At 49.2% G+C, this 17,604-nt stretch overlaps 4 protein-coding genes across 4 annotated transcripts; 3 read left to right on the top strand and 1 right to left on the bottom strand.

The window, feature by feature from the left end:
• Positions 1-231: 231 nt before the first annotated feature.
• B0I36DRAFT_404275 (SNF2 family N-terminal domain-containing protein) lies at positions 232-3,896 on the bottom strand (the record flags this gene model as incomplete). The annotated part of the gene is made up of 2 exons (XM_046161771.1): positions 232-1,173; positions 1,233-3,896. The coding sequence occupies 2 exons, from the start codon at positions 3,894-3,896 to the stop codon at positions 382-384; spliced, it is 3,456 nt and encodes a 1,151-aa protein (XP_046003821.1). The 3' UTR covers positions 232-381.
• Positions 3,897-5,659: 1,763 nt separating this feature from the next.
• B0I36DRAFT_258208 (uncharacterized protein) lies at positions 5,660-7,528 on the top strand (the record flags this gene model as incomplete). Its single annotated transcript, XM_046151077.1, has 2 exons — positions 5,660-6,196; positions 6,254-7,528. The coding sequence occupies 2 exons, from the start codon at positions 5,660-5,662 to the stop codon at positions 7,526-7,528; spliced, it is 1,812 nt and encodes a 603-aa protein (XP_046003820.1).
• Positions 7,529-8,746: 1,218 nt separating this feature from the next.
• B0I36DRAFT_258164 (efflux pump antibiotic resistance protein) lies at positions 8,747-10,468 on the top strand (the record flags this gene model as incomplete). Its single annotated transcript, XM_046151065.1, has 3 exons — positions 8,747-8,845; positions 8,940-10,083; positions 10,155-10,468. 3 exons carry the CDS (start codon positions 8,747-8,749, stop codon positions 10,466-10,468), a joined length of 1,557 nt encoding a protein of 518 aa, XP_046003819.1.
• A 1,592-nt stretch (positions 10,469-12,060) lies between these two features.
• B0I36DRAFT_356842 (uncharacterized protein) lies at positions 12,061-15,401 on the top strand (the record flags this gene model as incomplete). Its single annotated transcript, XM_046157695.1, has 4 exons — positions 12,061-13,828; positions 13,864-14,521; positions 14,626-15,323; positions 15,352-15,401. 4 exons carry the CDS (start codon positions 12,061-12,063, stop codon positions 15,399-15,401), a joined length of 3,174 nt encoding a protein of 1,057 aa, XP_046003818.1.
• Between the last annotated feature and the right edge of the window lie 2,203 nt (positions 15,402-17,604).

Raw genomic sequence — 17,604 nt, 5'->3', positions numbered from 1 at the left:
CGGTAAAACTATATAACGCTTCGGAGGGCATCACTATGAATTCTGGTGCGCCTGATACTGTACTCCTTCATCCTTCATCTGTTCTGTTTGGATCGCCATGATCCGAGTGATCCAGTCGCTGACGTAAGGAAATTGATTACATAATGACTGTTGCCGCACGTGGCCTTCGCAGCTCCCGATCTTTTTTGTCGTGTTCATCAGCCCGAACAATCCCCTGTGGGTCCGGGTCGTCACAACATTGCACACAAACTTAATCAGTGGGAACAACATGCGCCAACTCAGAAATGGCTTTGATAGAACTCCTCGCTTATTGTATGGATGAAGACTTGTTCGAAGCCATAGTTAGCTAGTTGAGCGCACATTACACTAGCCGACTTGCAACTAGTTTACCTCTGCGAAACGTGTCCTTTTCTGGGGTCTCTCTGCTACATAATCTACGTCTGAAACATACTGGATATAGCGACCTTGGTGCATTACCAGAATCTCAGTCGTCGACAAAACTTCTTGGGCTGAGTTCAACGTCTCTTTGAATGGCCCCGAGCCCCTGACTGCTGACTTGGAATCAGGGGTGCCAGGTGGAGGAGCGATCACTTGATACTCCTCATTTGTGGTCCTGCGTGTACCCGTGTCCAGCGCAATAAGTCTGTCCCTCTGCGTGACTTGAGCTGACGACACGTTGAACACAGTTTGAGGTGCTCGAAGCATTGCGGTTTGTGACAGTTCGCCACCATGGTCCACAAGGTCTACAGGGGAAGGGCCCATGGTGTCGGTGTCCATGGGCAAAATTTCGACGTTTTTAATCCAGTCCATGATTGGCTTGTCTTCAACGACCGACCTCATGGTTCTTCGCTGTTCTGAATGCGTCATGTTCCTACCTCGGTCGACGATGAATTCCTCGATGCTACCCTTTAGAACAAGAGTCTCCACGGTGACAGGCTTCTGCTGGCTGATACGACGAGCGCGACCAATAGCCTGAGCTTGGACTTGTGAGTTTAACACAGGGCTCACAAAATAAATGCGCGACGCACTGCGCATGTCTAGGCCGAAGGCTGCTTGACTAATGTCCATGAGTAACACCCTATTTGTTGAGTCGTGGGTGAAGCGCTCTATACATTTGGCGCGATCTTGGGGGCTTTGCCCGGAGCGGGTGTATATGAGATGCTTTATTCTGAGCTTGAGATCGAGGATCTGGTCAGCGGGAGGCACTACTATCGGCTTTATGGCAGACTTACTACTTCTAGAGCGCTGTTTAGATGAGACGCGATACTGTCGATATCATAGAAAATAATGATTTGCTCTTTCTCATAATGCTGCATAATCGCATCTATCAAGTATGATAGCTTGGCAGAAGCCGTAGAAATGATTCGGGTCGATGCTAGAACTTTACTTGCCGAAGGAACAGTATGAAGGTGATCCTCACCCTGGAGTTCAGCGACGTTGTCAGTGATGGAAGTGGTCCCAGTGGACATAGAGTTCGAGATCTTGTTGCTGTCCCACCCTCGCTTGGTTTGCCACGCTGTCGCAGCCTGCTGCTGAAATTGGCCCAATAACTGTGCGATGTTTCGATTGCAATATCCTCGTGATATCTGAAACTGATAATCGCGTATCGCCGTGCTCCTTGATATCGACGTGGGATCGTTGAAGTTGGCATAACCGGATTGTTGTAGTGAATAGACAAGATCCAAATTAACACAGACAGCTTCACCCTCGATATAATCGAGAGACGGACCAGACCTGACGCCTTCGAGAGAGTGAGTAATGTAGACCGGCAATATATTGAATTGATTGCTGACGTTCTTTAGGTCGTTTGTGAGAGCCTTGTGCCCAATCTCGATAGCTCGGCAAAGTGAGGCTTCATCCTCCGCACTTATTGGTACTGGCTTGCAGCTGTAGAACTCTTGCGCAATATCAACAGCCTTCTGGATCTCTTCCCTGGAAAAGAAAACACCTCCGAAGAAGCAAGCCCGCCTCAGATTGCGGACAAGCTCAAGAAGGCTCTTTCTCTGCCGTGGATGGAATAAGTAGTCCACACCTGTTCGTTGTGACTGGACGGCGTTCAAGATGATCATCATCGAGAACAAGTTCAATGCAAGTTTGTCCTGATAAGAGCCCTCAATATGGACAATCTTCTCATCCACAGGGGGAAGTAGCGTGCTGATGTCTGCAAGGCGGTGCCGAATCAAAATAGAATTCAGCGTAGCCCTCGCAGTATCTACGTGATGTTGGCACCTCGAATGCTGTGTCGGACTCACAACGTACATTTTCCAATCCGCAATAGAATCGTCGACGCATTTTGTCTTGGCCCATGGCGGGACTTTCAGATACTTGGCAATGATCCTGCCCAGGTGTACTAGGTCGCTCCTTTGTGACTCGATATCGTTCAGTCTGGTCAAAGTATCTTTCACTTCTGCACCATGGAGATTTCTTGTCGGAGTGCCTGTGACAATCCACATCGCACTTGTATTGAGCCTTTGCAGCACCATGGACATAGTGCTCTCGCCTGGCTTCCCCAGCTTATGGCCTTCGTCGATGATTGTACGCTTCCATTGTATGTGCTCCAGTTCGCAGTCTATTCCGTGCACTTGTCCCTTGTCATTCTTTCCTTCTGCCCAGATCCGTTCAAGACGGCTCTGGGAGATGAGGACTATATCAACTGCTAGTAGCTGTTCGACACAAGGCATTCGCGCTCGACTGATCAGGGTCATGACTTCGAGTTCAGGCGTATGCCGTAATATCTCGTCCTTCCACTGAGTCACAAGATTGTCGGGAACTACGATGAGAGTCCCACTGCTCAGGAAAATCGTTCTCGTCTGTGGTTCGCTCCGCATGAGACGAGTGCTTCTTCTTGTGGTGAGCCCGACATCGAGGTCTAATTTATAAGCGGCGCGGTTTGCTGGGCGTTGTAGAGCTTCGACGCATCGAGTGTAATCTTGGCCAAGGCGTTGGTTCATGTATGTAAAATATGGCTGCCACGGCACAGAATGACGATTAACACCAGCCGCGCACATATCCACAAAGTTTCCGACATATCTTCGTCGCGGAACCTCTACCGCGAATGGGTCTGGTGCTGTCGTTGGCTCGCGCCTCGTGCTTGAAATGAGAGCAAGGCAGATCAACGTTTTCCCTGTGCCCATCTCCTCTGCGAGGATGCCGCCGCGAGCACCATTGTAATATCGCGGCTTGGCCAAAACCAAGCCCGTGGCCGAGTCGTAGTACCATGGACGCCCTGACTGGTCCTGACAGCAGCGCAACCTTGGGTCCAAAACCTTGGTCCGGACAAGCTCCCTTCGTAGCATCAAGGCCGCCGAACGACGCTGGTATGGATAGAGAGTGGTGCGTATACCAGGAAGGTTTCCCTCCAGAATGGAGAGCATAGCATGTCGAGCATTTAAATCGGAGACGGAGTTGGGGTCTGGATCCGGAGAAGGGACACTATTGAAGAGAGCCAATAGACAAGAGTCGTCTGGGAGGGGATCTGGTAAATCCGTGAAGGATAGTGGGTGCGGAAGCCTTTGCTGGTTTGAGGCGTCATTCCACGCCTCTGAAGAATAGTTTAATCGTTGTAATAGCATGGCGAGAGCTTTCATCAGCTTTTCATCGTGGCGGTCACTCACCCCATGCCGCTCAACGTCGAATGGGAGTACATAGATGCGGAACCGGACAAATGAGCCTTTGGCGGCTTGGCGTACAAAGAATTCGAGCTGGATCCACTGGTGCTTCAGCAGGGTGGTAATGTCGGGCCGATCGTTTGCCGCCTGAAGCAGGGACGAGATGCTTGTTGGTAGTAGGTCCTCCGAGACTCTACGCCAGGTTTGGGCGTCATTGAATTGAGCCGTGGGGTTCGTCGCGATAGGTAGATCTAAACAGCCTATTGGCCGGTAATCTTCATCCCACATCCTAGCTATACTAGGCCCGACCAAGAATAGGCTATTACGTCGAGGCTTGACGACCTGTTCCGGGACAAGCCAACTTCTTCATGGCTGTGCTAGAACCTCGAAAGTGGTACCACAACTCCTTGTTCAGGGAGAGTGATAGGCTGGGTATAAACAAAGTCCTTCGCGGAGCGTGGCCATGCTCTGGGTTTGGCCGATAGCTGGAAGCGTGAGCTTATCTAAAGCGACTATGTTCGGTCTTGATCTTGCGTAATATATACGGCAAACAAACAGAGATATGTTTGCTTTCCGGGCGCTTGTTTGTGTATGCTTTCAATGCTCCACAGGGACGGGCATCATATCAACAAAGTCAGCGGAAGTCCCACGTCTCTGCGAATATGTCTTATTGGATACTGTGCACAAGCTCGACGTGATACAGTACCCATCCTATACTGCAGTAGTATACTGCATGTCTTTTACTAAACTGCATGCTTTTCTGGGCCCTCACGTTTCTCAGTTTCACGTCGACATGAGAGCGAGCTACTAGAGTGGGGTTCCGACAACGAGATGTGGATCACATTACGCGCGGTATAACACACAAATTTGCAAGCATGACATGATCAGGGATGACAACGCTATAGGTATAAGAACCCAGGCTCTGATCCATATGTCCGAGAGAGACTTGGACTGTGAAAATAAGTTTCAACATGAACAAAAGGGTTAAACGAGTCTTCATAGGCCTATTGAACGCATCGTTCTCAGTCGTATTTATCAGTGTGGCCGCTGCTTGCGCCCCGGGTCTACACTCTCCTGAATCTCCCGCTAACGGAGCTTCTTATGACGCACATATGATCATGCTGTCCCTGATTCATGCGGCCAGCTTTACAGGGACCAGCTCCGTCTACTTCCTTGTTTTAGCCTCTATAGCACGCAATGAAGAATACTTGGAAAACCCCAAACTATACCCTGTACAGGAACTCTGGTACGGGCTGTCACTTATGCTGTTTGGGATTACATCTATCTGGGGTGTAGAACGGTCTGTTTCCTGGGCGCTACAGCTGAAATACAGCTTAGACCTTGGAGAGAGTGCGCTATACAATACGTGTATTGGAGTAGCCATTGCATTACTGATAGGATTTGTGGCCAACATAGCAATAGCTTTGAGGGTATGGAGTGAGCGATGGAAGCAAAGACAAAAGGGTCTAAGGGCAGTGCAATATTAGAGGGTTTGACTACATGATATACAAAGGATTGGAATGATCATCAATGAGTGGACTGTGAAGTGGCCAGATCATTCATGAAGCGGCTCACATGGTTCCATCTAGCTTAACACAGCTGGAATCAATAAATTTACCTTACTTCAAAGCTTCAATGAGCGCGAAGTAGTTGCGGCGTCCAACGGGAGTGAAGTGTCTATTATACATCCACATACATATTTCTTCCAAGTCCCAACTTGCTAGAATGATAGTCTTGGTTAGCAGTCCAGATTGCTCGGTGAGGAGCGATGGTAATGCCAGATATCACTTTCGTCTATGACATGAACCATTTGGCTGCCTTGTTAGACCGAAGCTAAAGAACTGCGTGGTCCATGTGCACGAAACGGATAACAAAATCGTCGAGACGACGGGCCGAGGAGTTTGTGCCAGCTGTAATAACATAATAATCCTCTACTCTGGTGACGTTAAAGTCGACAAATGTGTTACCTGCGCAACGTGAGCCTTTATCTCTACATCGCAAGGTCACTGCGTGTTCATTTAATCATGCGTGCCCTCCGCCACATCGTTGGAATGGATTCGAACAGTCGTCCTTCACGCGAGCGAACCGACGTCCACAACCAGCATGCATTCATTCATATAGCGTTAGCGACAATCCTGGTGCTGGCATACTTAATCCCGTTATCTGTAAGTATTGAGAAGTCAATCGACGAGGCACAAGATCGAGCTTCCGTTGCCTGCCTCAAAGCAGAGGCGGTGGGGAGCACGGTTGTCTCAATGCCACATTACTTATCCCAAGGCATTAATTCTTTGACGGCGGACGGCGTAACAAATTCAGTCCGAGCTATTGCTAGCTCGCTCGACCTTGTCTTAGAGGCGATGGAGAAGCTTTTGCTCTTTGTTTTCCACTCCATGACAGACACCTATATGTGTCTGCTACTCATGGCTATTCATGGCGGGTTGAACATAACCATTAGCGCGATGGAGGAGTTCCGCTCGCTTTATCAAGGCGCCACTACCGGGTCCTTACAGTCTATCGAACAGAGCATAGCGACTACGAACAAGGGCATAGATAGCGTGAATGCTTTCATAAGTCAAGGCGCAAACACAGTAGGCGGTATTTCAGGCACTATTAGCAACTTGTTCGGCTCCCGCACCAAGCGACAGGACGTACAACAACTGCCGCACCTCAACGTCGATGATGCGCTGGAAAGCATCAGAAATACGAAAATAGACATTGGCCCGATACTCAATGACTTGAATGAACTGGAGCGGCGCATTCCTGATTTCGCGACAGTGAAGAATATGACCGACATGGTTCTCACAACGCCTTTCCGAGCAGTAAGGACGGAGCTAAATCAAACGCTTGGAAGCTGGGCGTTCGATCCGAAAGAGCTTTTCGTTCCGGAAAAGGAGTCTTTCGTGTTTTGCCCTAACGACACCACATTTTCAGATGTTTTCAAAAAGCAACGCGATCAGGTTCGCTTAAAAATTACATGGAGTATCGTAATCATAATCTGTCTCGCGGTACTACTAGCAGCGTCGCTATACTACATACAGTCAAGGAATCTGGAACTTGTTCAAGTTCTGGTGGAAAGCCCAAGGATGAAGCAAGCTCAAGCACGATTAGCACCCTTAGCTTCTATTTTGACGAAGTTTCGGATCTCTAGGCGTCATTGTTCCAGTAATGCGTCCGCATTGCTTCTAATTGGATTTTCCGGACTACTGAGCTGTCTCATTGCGACACTCTTTCTTCGCACGGTCGAAAGCGAGGCGCTTGAGATGAGGGACGCTATCGAGATCCGAGCTGAAGCACTTTCTACCAGTATGCAACGAATATCTACCGCGTGGGCAGATACTGCTGACTCCGCCATGGGACGGTTAAATGAGGATCTTACTGGTCAACTACAGGATCAGATGCACAGAGCCACTGACGGAGTCAACTCAACGATAACCACGTTCAACCTCCAAATTCAGCAGGCCCTTACGGCAGCGTTTGGAGACTCGATCTTAAGAGATGCTATACAGCAGGCTTTGAGGTGTTTGATAGGGACGAAGATTGACGCCGTGCAAACTGGTCTCCGGTGGGTCAATGAACATGTCAACATTGACTTTCCTCCGTTGCCACACGACGTGTTTTCTATTGGCGCCAGTATTGCAGAGACGGGATTAGACAAGGCTCTATCTTCCGGCAGTGACATTATCATGGATAACATTGACTCTGCGATTATGTATGTGGCAGATAAGGTCCGGCGTGACATCAGTACTCACGCCATAATCTCCGCCGTATTGATTCTCGTCTACCTTATGCTACTACTGGTGGATGTAGTTGTCTCACGTAGGACAGGTGCCCTCAAGACGAATGATAAAGAGATGTCAGAGTTCTCGGAAAAGCCACTACCACAACAACCACAACAACCAGTAACGCCGAGTTGGATCTAAAGGATGAAGCAGTATTCGACAAGATGACTGCCATGGAGCTGTATAATAGTTACTCCGAGGTGTCTGAAGGATCAACTTCTTAATTGCTTTCACCATTTGCTGCTTTAAAGGGATGACTTCAGCAGATACTGGTGGATTTAGTCACAAAAATGGAACTTCTATGCCAAGACTAAAGCCAGTCCCTTCTCTGGTCTGGAGCGCCCGAATCTAGATCATGGCTACTTATGGAGTCACGATCATATCGCATCGCGACGGACGATGTCAGCCTCCATTAGTTCCGCATAACTGGCCTTCGTACTGAACTCTGCCGGCTTCAGAAGTAACTGAAAAGTCCTGGAGATGCCACGTGCAACTACAGGACCGCATTCTCACGACGTGCAACCCCTTCAATCATCTCCTTTTTGTGTCCTGAAAAATCCCCCGACAGAAATCTCGAAACTCTAAACTCGTCCGTCGTGCCTGGTGTGAAAAGCCACTCAAAGGCTAAACCATATGTAGGCTTAGCGCTTGATGGCGGAAGTGCCTCAATGTAGCCTCTACTTAACAGCATGGGCAACTTTTCAATGGTTTAAATTCCACTATATTCTTTACGTTAGAGATACACAGGTCCGACCGGGGGAGTTTGGGGGAATGATATAATAGCTGAAGAGCAGCACTCGAGAGGTGATCTACGAATCAATGCCCTTCTTGCAAGGCCTAGGGATGAATCAGCAATTTTAAAGGGACAAGCTGTGAAGGCATACTTAAGAGCAAATAACATATTGGAAACAAACAAGGAGTAAGAACTAGCACAAGCACATGTAGAAGCATCGTTTGGTTCTTTATCTCCGATTTGATACATGCCATGGCATTCATCGGGCAAGATACACTCGGACCTAATGGCCTTTTCCACGCATCTGTGCTGTACCAGCTCGGAAGAACGAACCTGAATTTAAGATTAAAGCCAAGGGAACGAGACTTCAACATCCCCGACGTATTCAATCTGTATACTTCCATCGCCCGTGCATCATTACGTCAAGCTGTACGTCGAGTCTTTTGTTGTCCTAGTGTCCTAATACAGGACTCAGTGGCTGAATTGCGGAGTGAGATTTCATGATGGCTGTTACACCGAATGATAAGGGGCCAGGCGTGAGATGCGTCTGGAAATTGGCAACAAAAGACAACGATCGCGCCATTACGGATATTCAGAAGGCGGAAGGCAATGTCGAAAATGCGCTCATGACCGCTGATGAACATGTTGACTACCCTTCCGGCATGGCTCTGTTCTTCATTGTTCTCGCGTTAGGCTTGAGCATATTCCTGGTCGCACTCGACATGGTCAGAACCCTACCGTCAAAGTCATACTGCCCAGTCTTCCCGAATGGCATGAATGAACCGCAATCAGTGCCAGTGAGACTAACATATCAAACAGACCATCGTTGCTACAGCCGTTCCTAAGATCACAGACGAGTTTGCAGGTCTTTCCGACGTTGCCTGGTATGGCTCAGCATTCTTCATGACCATCGGCGGGTTCCAGTCAGCTTGGGGCAAGGCATACACGTACTTGAATCTCAAGACCGCCTTCCTTATTGCTATGGTCATCTTCGAGGTCAGCAGTCTGTTGTGCGGCATTGCACCAAACTCAGGCGCCTTTATCGTCGGGCGTGGCATCGCAGGTGTCGGTGCTGCGGGACTCAGTTCTGGGTGCTACACCCTTATCGCGTTCGCCGCCGAGCCCATGGACCGTCCACTGTTCACTGGAATCTTGGGCGCTTCTTACGGTATTGCCTCCGTCACCGGTCCCCTAATTGGAGGCGCCTTCACCGACCACGCTTCCTGGAGATGGTGCTTCTACGTCAACTTGCCCATCGGCGCCCTCTCGGGCACAATTATTCTCCTGTTCTTCACAACCCCAAGCAAGTCAAGGCCAGTCGAGGTTTCTGTTCACGAGAAACTCCTTCAAATGGATCCCTTCGGCATTCTCCTGATTATGGGAGCCACTGTCGCTTTCATCTTGGCTGTCCAGTATGGTGGCCAGAGCCATTCGTGGAGCTCAAACACTGTGGCCGGTCTTCTTGCCGGATTTGCTGTCATTATTGTCGTTTTTATCGCCTGGCAGGCGTTGAACGGTGAGCGCGCCATGGTAGTTCCACGTGTCATAAAGAAAAGGACTGTCTGGGTCAATGCACTCTGCGGCTCTGTCCTAGGCTCTGCCTACCTCATCATTATCTACTATCTCCCTATCTACTTTCAGAGTATCAACAATGATTCTCCAGGCACATCGGGATTGCGCAACATTCCAATCATTCTCGCTGTCACCTTTGCGACCATCCTTTCGGGAGTGCTCATCTCGAAAACTGGCATTGCAGTACCGCTCATGACGGGTGGTTGTGCGCTTGGGACGACTAGTGCAGGGCTTATGTGCACTCTCAAGATCGGCGCAGATGAGAGCAAGTTGACTGCTTACCAGGTTCTCGCTGGAGCTGGCTTTGGGCTCGCGATCCAGGTTCCAATGATCCATGCCCAAGGAAATGCTGCAACTGGGGATTTAGCTGTAACTACATCCATTATTATGTGTAATTACCGATCCCCAGTCCCTTCCTACTTATTCTCGCATCTAGAGACTAATAATTATGCTTACTATTAGTTTTCCAGACCCTTGGCAGTGCGTTCCTCCTCTCAGCCGCGCAATCAGCATTTGTCAATGAGCTCCTTAGAAATCTTAAAGAGTATGCCCCGGCAGTCCCTCCGGATATGGTGATTTCTACAGGAGCGACGCAGATCCGGACAGCTTTCGCCGCCGCCCAGGTCCCCGGTATCCTACAGGCTTACATGAAAGGCATCCGAGTCGTTTTTGCCGTCTCAACCGCGGCGGCTGGCTTGGCCTTTGTGGCAAGCTTGGCCAGTTCATGGAAGAGGCTGAGCAGGGAGCCGCGCATGGCTTCATGTGTTGCCGCTTGAGTCGGCTGGAACCACACCCATTTGGTATTGCAGATGGCGTTGTTGAGCTGAGGTGATAGTGTGTCTCCAATTCGAGGCAGTCTAGCTTAGCTATTTAGAGGCACGGTATGTAGGCAAGAAAATATGCAAACCGGTGTCAATACCAGAGAGAAGGCTCGTCTCGTCCGAAAAGGGCCCCCCCTCAGTCCTGGAACTACCTCATCATCTTATGTCAGGGCTAGAGAGGGATGTTAGAGTCAATTGTGATGTAAGTTTTATCGGGGCGTGAGGAATATTGCCATCCTTACCGTGCTGGCAGTGGTACCACGAGAGCCCCTCGAGCTTGGTTCGGGACCCTGAAGATATTCACCTGCAACGTGGTATAGTGAACTCGAGGCATAACACTGCAGAGCGCTCGCTGGGCATCTTATGTCGCGTTCCCCAAGATTAACTTCCCTGGGAACATTGACCATGAGGCACAACAGCCTTACAAGATGGAAACTGAGACTGCGTGCCCTTGCCAAGAACGGTGCTCACCGGCGGATGGCGGGTGACCAAGGTTTGCCCTACCTGGTGCAGTGGTTATAGTCCTTTGCATCAAGTTACGGTAATATATGATGACTAAGGCGTAGGTGAACCGATACTGAGGCCGAATGCCAGGCCAAGAGTAGAAGTATGTAATCTAACTTAGTTTATGACATTGTAAATACAAAGCCAAGTAACCCTCGCAATCAACTCTAATGTGTGTATTCGCTGTAGACTTGATAGATCAAGTTCGCGTGGTTGGGCTACCAACAGGCTATATCACGCTTAAGAAGGCTCTCAGAGGAAATCGTGAAGACCACTCTACCCGTCTGCGATCACTACACATTCGGCGTCAGTAACTAGCTCCAATTTAGTGCACTGTCACGATCCTGCCTCCGGGGTCAACCGTCTGGCAGGGCGCTGGGGTTGCTGTTCTGCAAGATAGGTAAAGCATGTGCAATCACAACTAACACTCTGCTGTCGTTCTCTCTCTGGGTTGTCGTTCGTGTCTCTTGGAAGAGATACCAGTCTCGGCAATTGAGTGACTAGTTCAAGTGTGGGTGAAACTGATACTTAGATTGATCGCTGAAGTACAAAGGTAATGACTGTGTATCTAGGAGATCCTTCGCATCTATATCCTTTGTCCTCCATCGTGGTCATGGTCCTGTCCCCGTTGGTCGTGGCCAGGTCCCAGGTCCGGTCCTGATGGTCATGCAGATGTTGGTGACCATCTTCCTTGGCACGGCGTCGGTCGTGCAGATATGCATGACCTGGTACGTACCTTCCTTATCGTCCTTTATCGTGCTTACATAAGAAACCTGTGACGGCGCTGCCACATGATCCGCCCTTGTCCTTGGCCTGATCCTGTGGCCTAGTTGTTTGGGCTCTTCCGTGCCCGTAACAAACATCCCCTGTTGGTTGGCCGTCACATGCACATAGCTTACATAAACACTTCTTAGCTGATCTGACTAACGCGGTCGTTCGTAATCCAACGTCTCATAATACGTACAGCCTACGCTGGTCTGTAATATAAGTGAAGCTCGGGAAAAGGGCCACAAGAGAGTACAAATCCCACGAATGTTGGTATAATGGTCGATCTTGATGCGAGACCAAAGCAGCCGTCCGGTGGAGAGATTACTATCGATATGACATCTTTAAACAGCAATGGCGAAACAGGTCAGAGTCATTGGCATAAGGATTATCGAGCAGTACTAAAGAACAGCCAAAGCTTCTGGAAGTTCACATTAGTGACATATAACGATAAGCTCTTGCTACTGCTGACAAGTACCGTGCTAATATCGCTGGTCATTGCACTATACCAAGAATTGTCCAAAAAACACTCAGTCGGCGATACGTCGAGAGGGTTGATTCAGAGCGTGACAATCCTCGTGGCCATTTCTATCGTAGTTCTCGTTGGGTCTCTCAACGACTGGCAGAAGGATCAACAGTTTTCGAGGCTCAATCGGAGGATGGCCAGTGAAGTCCTGCACCTGGAGCCAGAAGATGTGGTCCCCACTGACGGGACGACAGGCAAGGCAGGGCTCGTCTCAAAAGAGCCAGCAGAGAAAGCCTCTGCGGACATCAAGGCAGGAAAGTTTACAACAGAACCATCCTCATTCGTTCGTGCGAGCAGTTGCGACACGGCGGAAGAGGGCACTCTTCTCTGCAGAAGGACGGGAGCCCTCATCCCGCTTCATGAGCAAGTCGAACTTACACCCCTCCAGTCGAAGCTGAATCGAATTGCCGAAAGGCTTGCTATGTTCGGTGGCGTAGCTGGCCTGACTCTTCTCGTCATCTTGCTTGTCATTTTCTGCACCAAACTTCCACAAAACACGACCACAGCATCTGCAAAAGCTCGAGAGGTCTTGGACATGTTTATTATTGTCGTTGCATTCATCATCGTTATAGTCCCGGAAGGGCTGCCGTTGGCGCTCACGCTTGCTGTCGCATCCGTTACCACGCGGATTCAGAGAAGTAACAACCTTATTCCTCACCGGAAGGCATGCGAAGTTATAGGAAATGCCACGTCAATTTGCGTCAACATGACTGGTACGCTTACTCAAAACGGCATCGTGGTAGCTGCCGCCGTCGGCACTCGGCGTCACTTACACTGCACCCAAAGCGCAAGTACTGAGAGGTTAGCCCATGCGGAATTTATTGCAGGACTTGCCAAGGATAGTCGAAATTTATTATTCGAGGCTATTTCGCTCAGCTCGACCGCGTTAGAGGGCGACAAAGATGGGGTCTCTACCTTTATCGGATCAAAGACTGAAACGGCACTCCTCAAGTCCGCACGAAGTTTTCTCGCCATGGAATCCCTCAGCAAAGACCACACCAATGTCGAGATTCTGCAAACATCTTTAGAGCCCAATCGGGATTGCATTGGTGTGGTCGTCCAGCTCGAAAACGGGAACGCACGTCTGTACGCGCAGGGCGCGCCAGAGACTCTTCTCGCCAAATGCAAAATGTTCCTTAAGCGCCCGGACACAGATATCAGCAGCGACCCCCTCGCCAGCGACGGTAAGCCCATCATGGCACTGATTGAGGAATATGCCTCACAACCTTTGACATCCATTGGCTTTGCTTACCGCGACTTTGCTGAGTGGCCTCTGCAAGGAGCCCGACACAGTAAGCATAACAACAAGGGTGCTCTATTCGAGGATTTATTTGACAACATGTGCTTTATTGGACTTGTTGGAATTAAGCATGCCTTGCGACCAGGCGTCCCCGAAGCTGTCAGAGAGTACCAACGAGCGGGCGTCTTCGTGCGCATGGTGACTGGAGACAACACCCCGACGGCTCGCGCTATTGCTAACGAGTGTGGTATTCTTCGCGATGAGGGCACCATCATGGAAGGTTCAGAGTTCCGGAAGCTTATTCAAGACCATCAGAACAAAATCCCCGCCTGCAGGTCCTCGCATGTTCGACACCCGACGACGAGGTGCTCCTGGTTCAGCGCCTCAAAGCCCTTGGTGAGATTGTTGCCGTCATCGGTGATGGAACCAATAATGCGCCTGCGCTGAAACAGGCGGACGTTGCTCTCTCCATTGGTAATACCGACACGGACGTTGCGAAGGGCGCTTCAGCCATTATTGAGGTTGAAAGTTTTCCAAGCACTGTCAAGGCTTTGAGGTGGGGTCGAGCAATCAATGACGCGGTCAAGCGATTCCTCCAGTTCCAACTCACCATCACTATCACTGTCGCCGTCCTCGTGTTTTTCACTGCTGTAGCTAGCGCTCACCAGGAGTCTTTATTCACCGCCGTGCAACTGCTCTGGGTTAACCTGATCATGGACACGCTCGCCGCTCTTGCCCTGGTGACAGGCCCTCCCGAGAATACTATGCCTGATTCTACAGCTAACAGCAGGGGATCTGGAATTATTTCTTCAGCCATGTGGAAGATGATAATCGGCCAAGCTCTCTATCAACTCGCTGTAACATTCGGGCTCGAATACATGGCAACACGGCTTGTGGAAGCTGAAGAACAGAGATATATGCGTGCTCTTGTGTTCAACACTTTCGTCTGGATGCAAATCTTTAATTTGTGGAAGTAAGTGAGATTATTCTTTACTTAACTTACACCGATTGTGCTAACCTGGTCTATAGCAACCGGCGATCGGATAATAAACTCAATATTTTCGAGGGTCTAACAAGGCACTGGTTCTTTATTGTCATCAGCCTTATTTTAGGCGGTGCTCAGGTTCTTATTATCTCCTTCGGTGGCACTCCCTTTTCCATTCCAACCATAACCCCGAAGGGCCGGCCGCCTCAAAGTAGTCTACAGTGGGGCATTGCTGTCGGCTTTGGTCTGGTCTCCATCCCCGTGGGCATCGTCATACGTTGTTTCCCTGACAAACTCATATTAAAATGTGTCCCACGATTCCTAAAGGTCAGGCGTTATACGGTCGATCGTTCCCAGGATTTTGACGACGAAATTTCCAGTAGCTCCGCTGAAAACTCTGCTTCTGTGAAGAATGATCTAGGATTCCTAAAAAAGTTCAAAGGCGGTCGTGTCGTCAACTTGAAGTTCGCCAACCATGCAGAGGATCTGCTAAGTTACGCCATGCCCAGTCCATCTTTCAGGGGCCGAAGTTCTGCAAGAGAACCTCCCTTGCCGGTGCTAACAGGGCCAAGTTCAGCAGCTGTAACCTCTAATAGCTCGACGCGCAATCTTTCATGGTCACAATCAGAAACGGAAGACGTAGTTGTGAGCGGAGTTGGATGTGCTAGAGCTGTAGAAATAACATATATTCAGGACCCCAGAGCATCGTCACAGCCGCAATTGGTAACAGTTCCAAAGGAAAATCCGGATACAGAGCAGATCGGCACTTTGGTAAAGAACGATCCACACAGTGAGTCCTATGGACATGATAACTCTAGAACTCCTACGCGGCTTTCGTTACCAGATAGCAGTGCCACGCGTCAATTAAGAGAAGAAAACAAAGTGGCTGTCAGCGTCAGCAATCAACGTAGGAAACTGCCGTTGGAGTCTTTTTCAACGGATCGGAACTCACTGGGACTTGAAGGGGAATGCAACGAGATTCCAAGTCCACGACCATTCCAGGGGCAAACTACTCAGCAGGAGCAGCTAACAGGAAGTAAGGAAACATCGCCGTGTACTACATCTCAACCCCCACAAATAAGTGTGGACACTCCGTCCGGAGAACTCTCAGATCTAATACAAAGAATATCGGATATCGCTAGAAAGACATAAGAATTAAAAGCGTGTAAAGAACTCCCACGAGTCCTAGGAAGTTGATTCGTATCCTAACATATCTCTAACGTGTCGCTAAAACACGCTAGTCGGGTGGCTTAACGGAAGCAGAATTGCTCAGATAACAATTATTATAAATCGAATGGTACACCACTTACTATTTGAAGGATAAGGTCAGGACATCGTTTCTTGTGAGAGCACTTTTATTTGGTTAAAAGAAAAGCTGTACGAATCGAAATGTCTTCGTCGTCTTAATATCTATGTAGTTGTACTATTCCCATATTTTTTCTAGTTGTTTTTCAGCCGTCCAGAGTAGATGTAGAACAAAAGACTAGCAGGATTATTATGTCGAGCAATATCTAGCTCAGCAATATTACTCAGTAGCACTGCACGTTCACAGGTCAAGGCAGCAACCCTATTTTGAGAGAGGATTCAGTGTTGCGTAACTCCCCCTTATGTCATGTCCCGGGCAGGTCGATAGACTCCAGACCAGCGAAGCACTCCGCGACTGAACAGGGCCTAGCATGAGACTCAATGCATCACTACTTACGCACCGCGAACAATTGCCAACAAAATACTAGCTGCCAAACTAGTGAGAGGGCTGTATACTTGGAGGCGGCGATATTGATAGTGACTGTCAGATCGAACACCGGTTGTATTCTGCCGGGGCAAAGTCAGGTTCTCTCTGATCATGGGAAGAACAACCAACCAACGACCAAAGGGAGGTTATCGCCTGGCAGGTTCGATGGTATTACCAGTGAGGCTTACTTAGACGTCGCGCCGAAGTGAGGCCATCTCAGATGTCTGGGAACGGCGATGGGCTTGATGGGGCCAGCAACGAAAGCACAAAGAGGTCGCAAGACCTGGCCAGGAACAAACGGCTGGTCATGCACGCAGGGAGCGCTTTCATAAAGGATCATGATTACTCATCCAGAGTGGACCTGTACATTGCAACACCAGAACTGACATCTCCCGCTGCAACGCACGATGAAGGGCAAAGGGAATATAGATGCGAGGAATCTTCTATACAGAGAGTCTTTGCCTTTGTACTTCAGCGAACGATTCAGTGACAATTTCACTACACACTTGAACTACTCACTCAATTGCTGAGACCAGTATCTCTTCTGGAGACACGATAACCCCAAGAGAACGACGATAGCAGGAATAGTAATATTGCAAACGCTTGAACTATCTTTCAGAACAGCAAGGCCAGCACCCTGGCAGACGGCTGACTCCAGGCGGCAGGATCGTGACACCTCAGTGTTCCGCAGTATCTATTATCTGCAATAAACGCCATAGTAAATAGGCGAAGTAACATGCGGTTTGTAGGACGTAGCATACTGAGACAACCCATGGGTAGTGGAGTGACGAAAGAAATATAAAAATGGAGAGACCAGTGACGGAATGATTCAGCCAATATGAGATATCCTGGCCACGACAAAGTGCCCAAATATAAGTCCGCAAATATTGAGTGTTGAGTAGTACTTGGCAACCAGCCAGAATGATCTGGCCAGTGTGTAGCAGCATGGCGGGTTGCCCACTCTGAATGGTGCACGATTGTGATTGGGCCGTTGAAAGGGCAGCTAATAACAAAATAACGGCGATTCTGTTTCTTTCAAGGAGGTGAAAACGCGTCGTAGAGGGTTGGAGATTATACTGTTGTGGTGGCGAGATGGCCGAGGTGACACAGCTTGGCTTTCTTATAGAGACTCTAAGGGAGAAGCATTGTCTAACGTTTTATACACATGTATGAAGTGAAGCCAAGTCTGTAATCAGCACCACAATACCCACTTATTATGTCGGCTATGCTACTAAGGCGTTCTCCAAGGTTGACTCGCTTATCTTAATTCCATCAACTGAAGGTGCACTTTCTGAAAGGCATCGATGTGTGTAGGAATATGGCTTAGCGACAGCTTGGG

The sequence above is a fragment of the Microdochium trichocladiopsis genome, assembly GCF_020744255.1.
Source record: "Microdochium trichocladiopsis strain MPI-CAGE-CH-0230 chromosome Unknown B0I36scaffold_20, whole genome shotgun sequence".
Classification (NCBI taxonomy): domain Eukaryota; kingdom Fungi; phylum Ascomycota; class Sordariomycetes; order Xylariales; family Microdochiaceae; genus Microdochium; species Microdochium trichocladiopsis.
The sequence above is the reverse complement of the archived record's forward strand: the minus strand, read 5'-3'. Positions and strand labels throughout refer to the sequence as shown.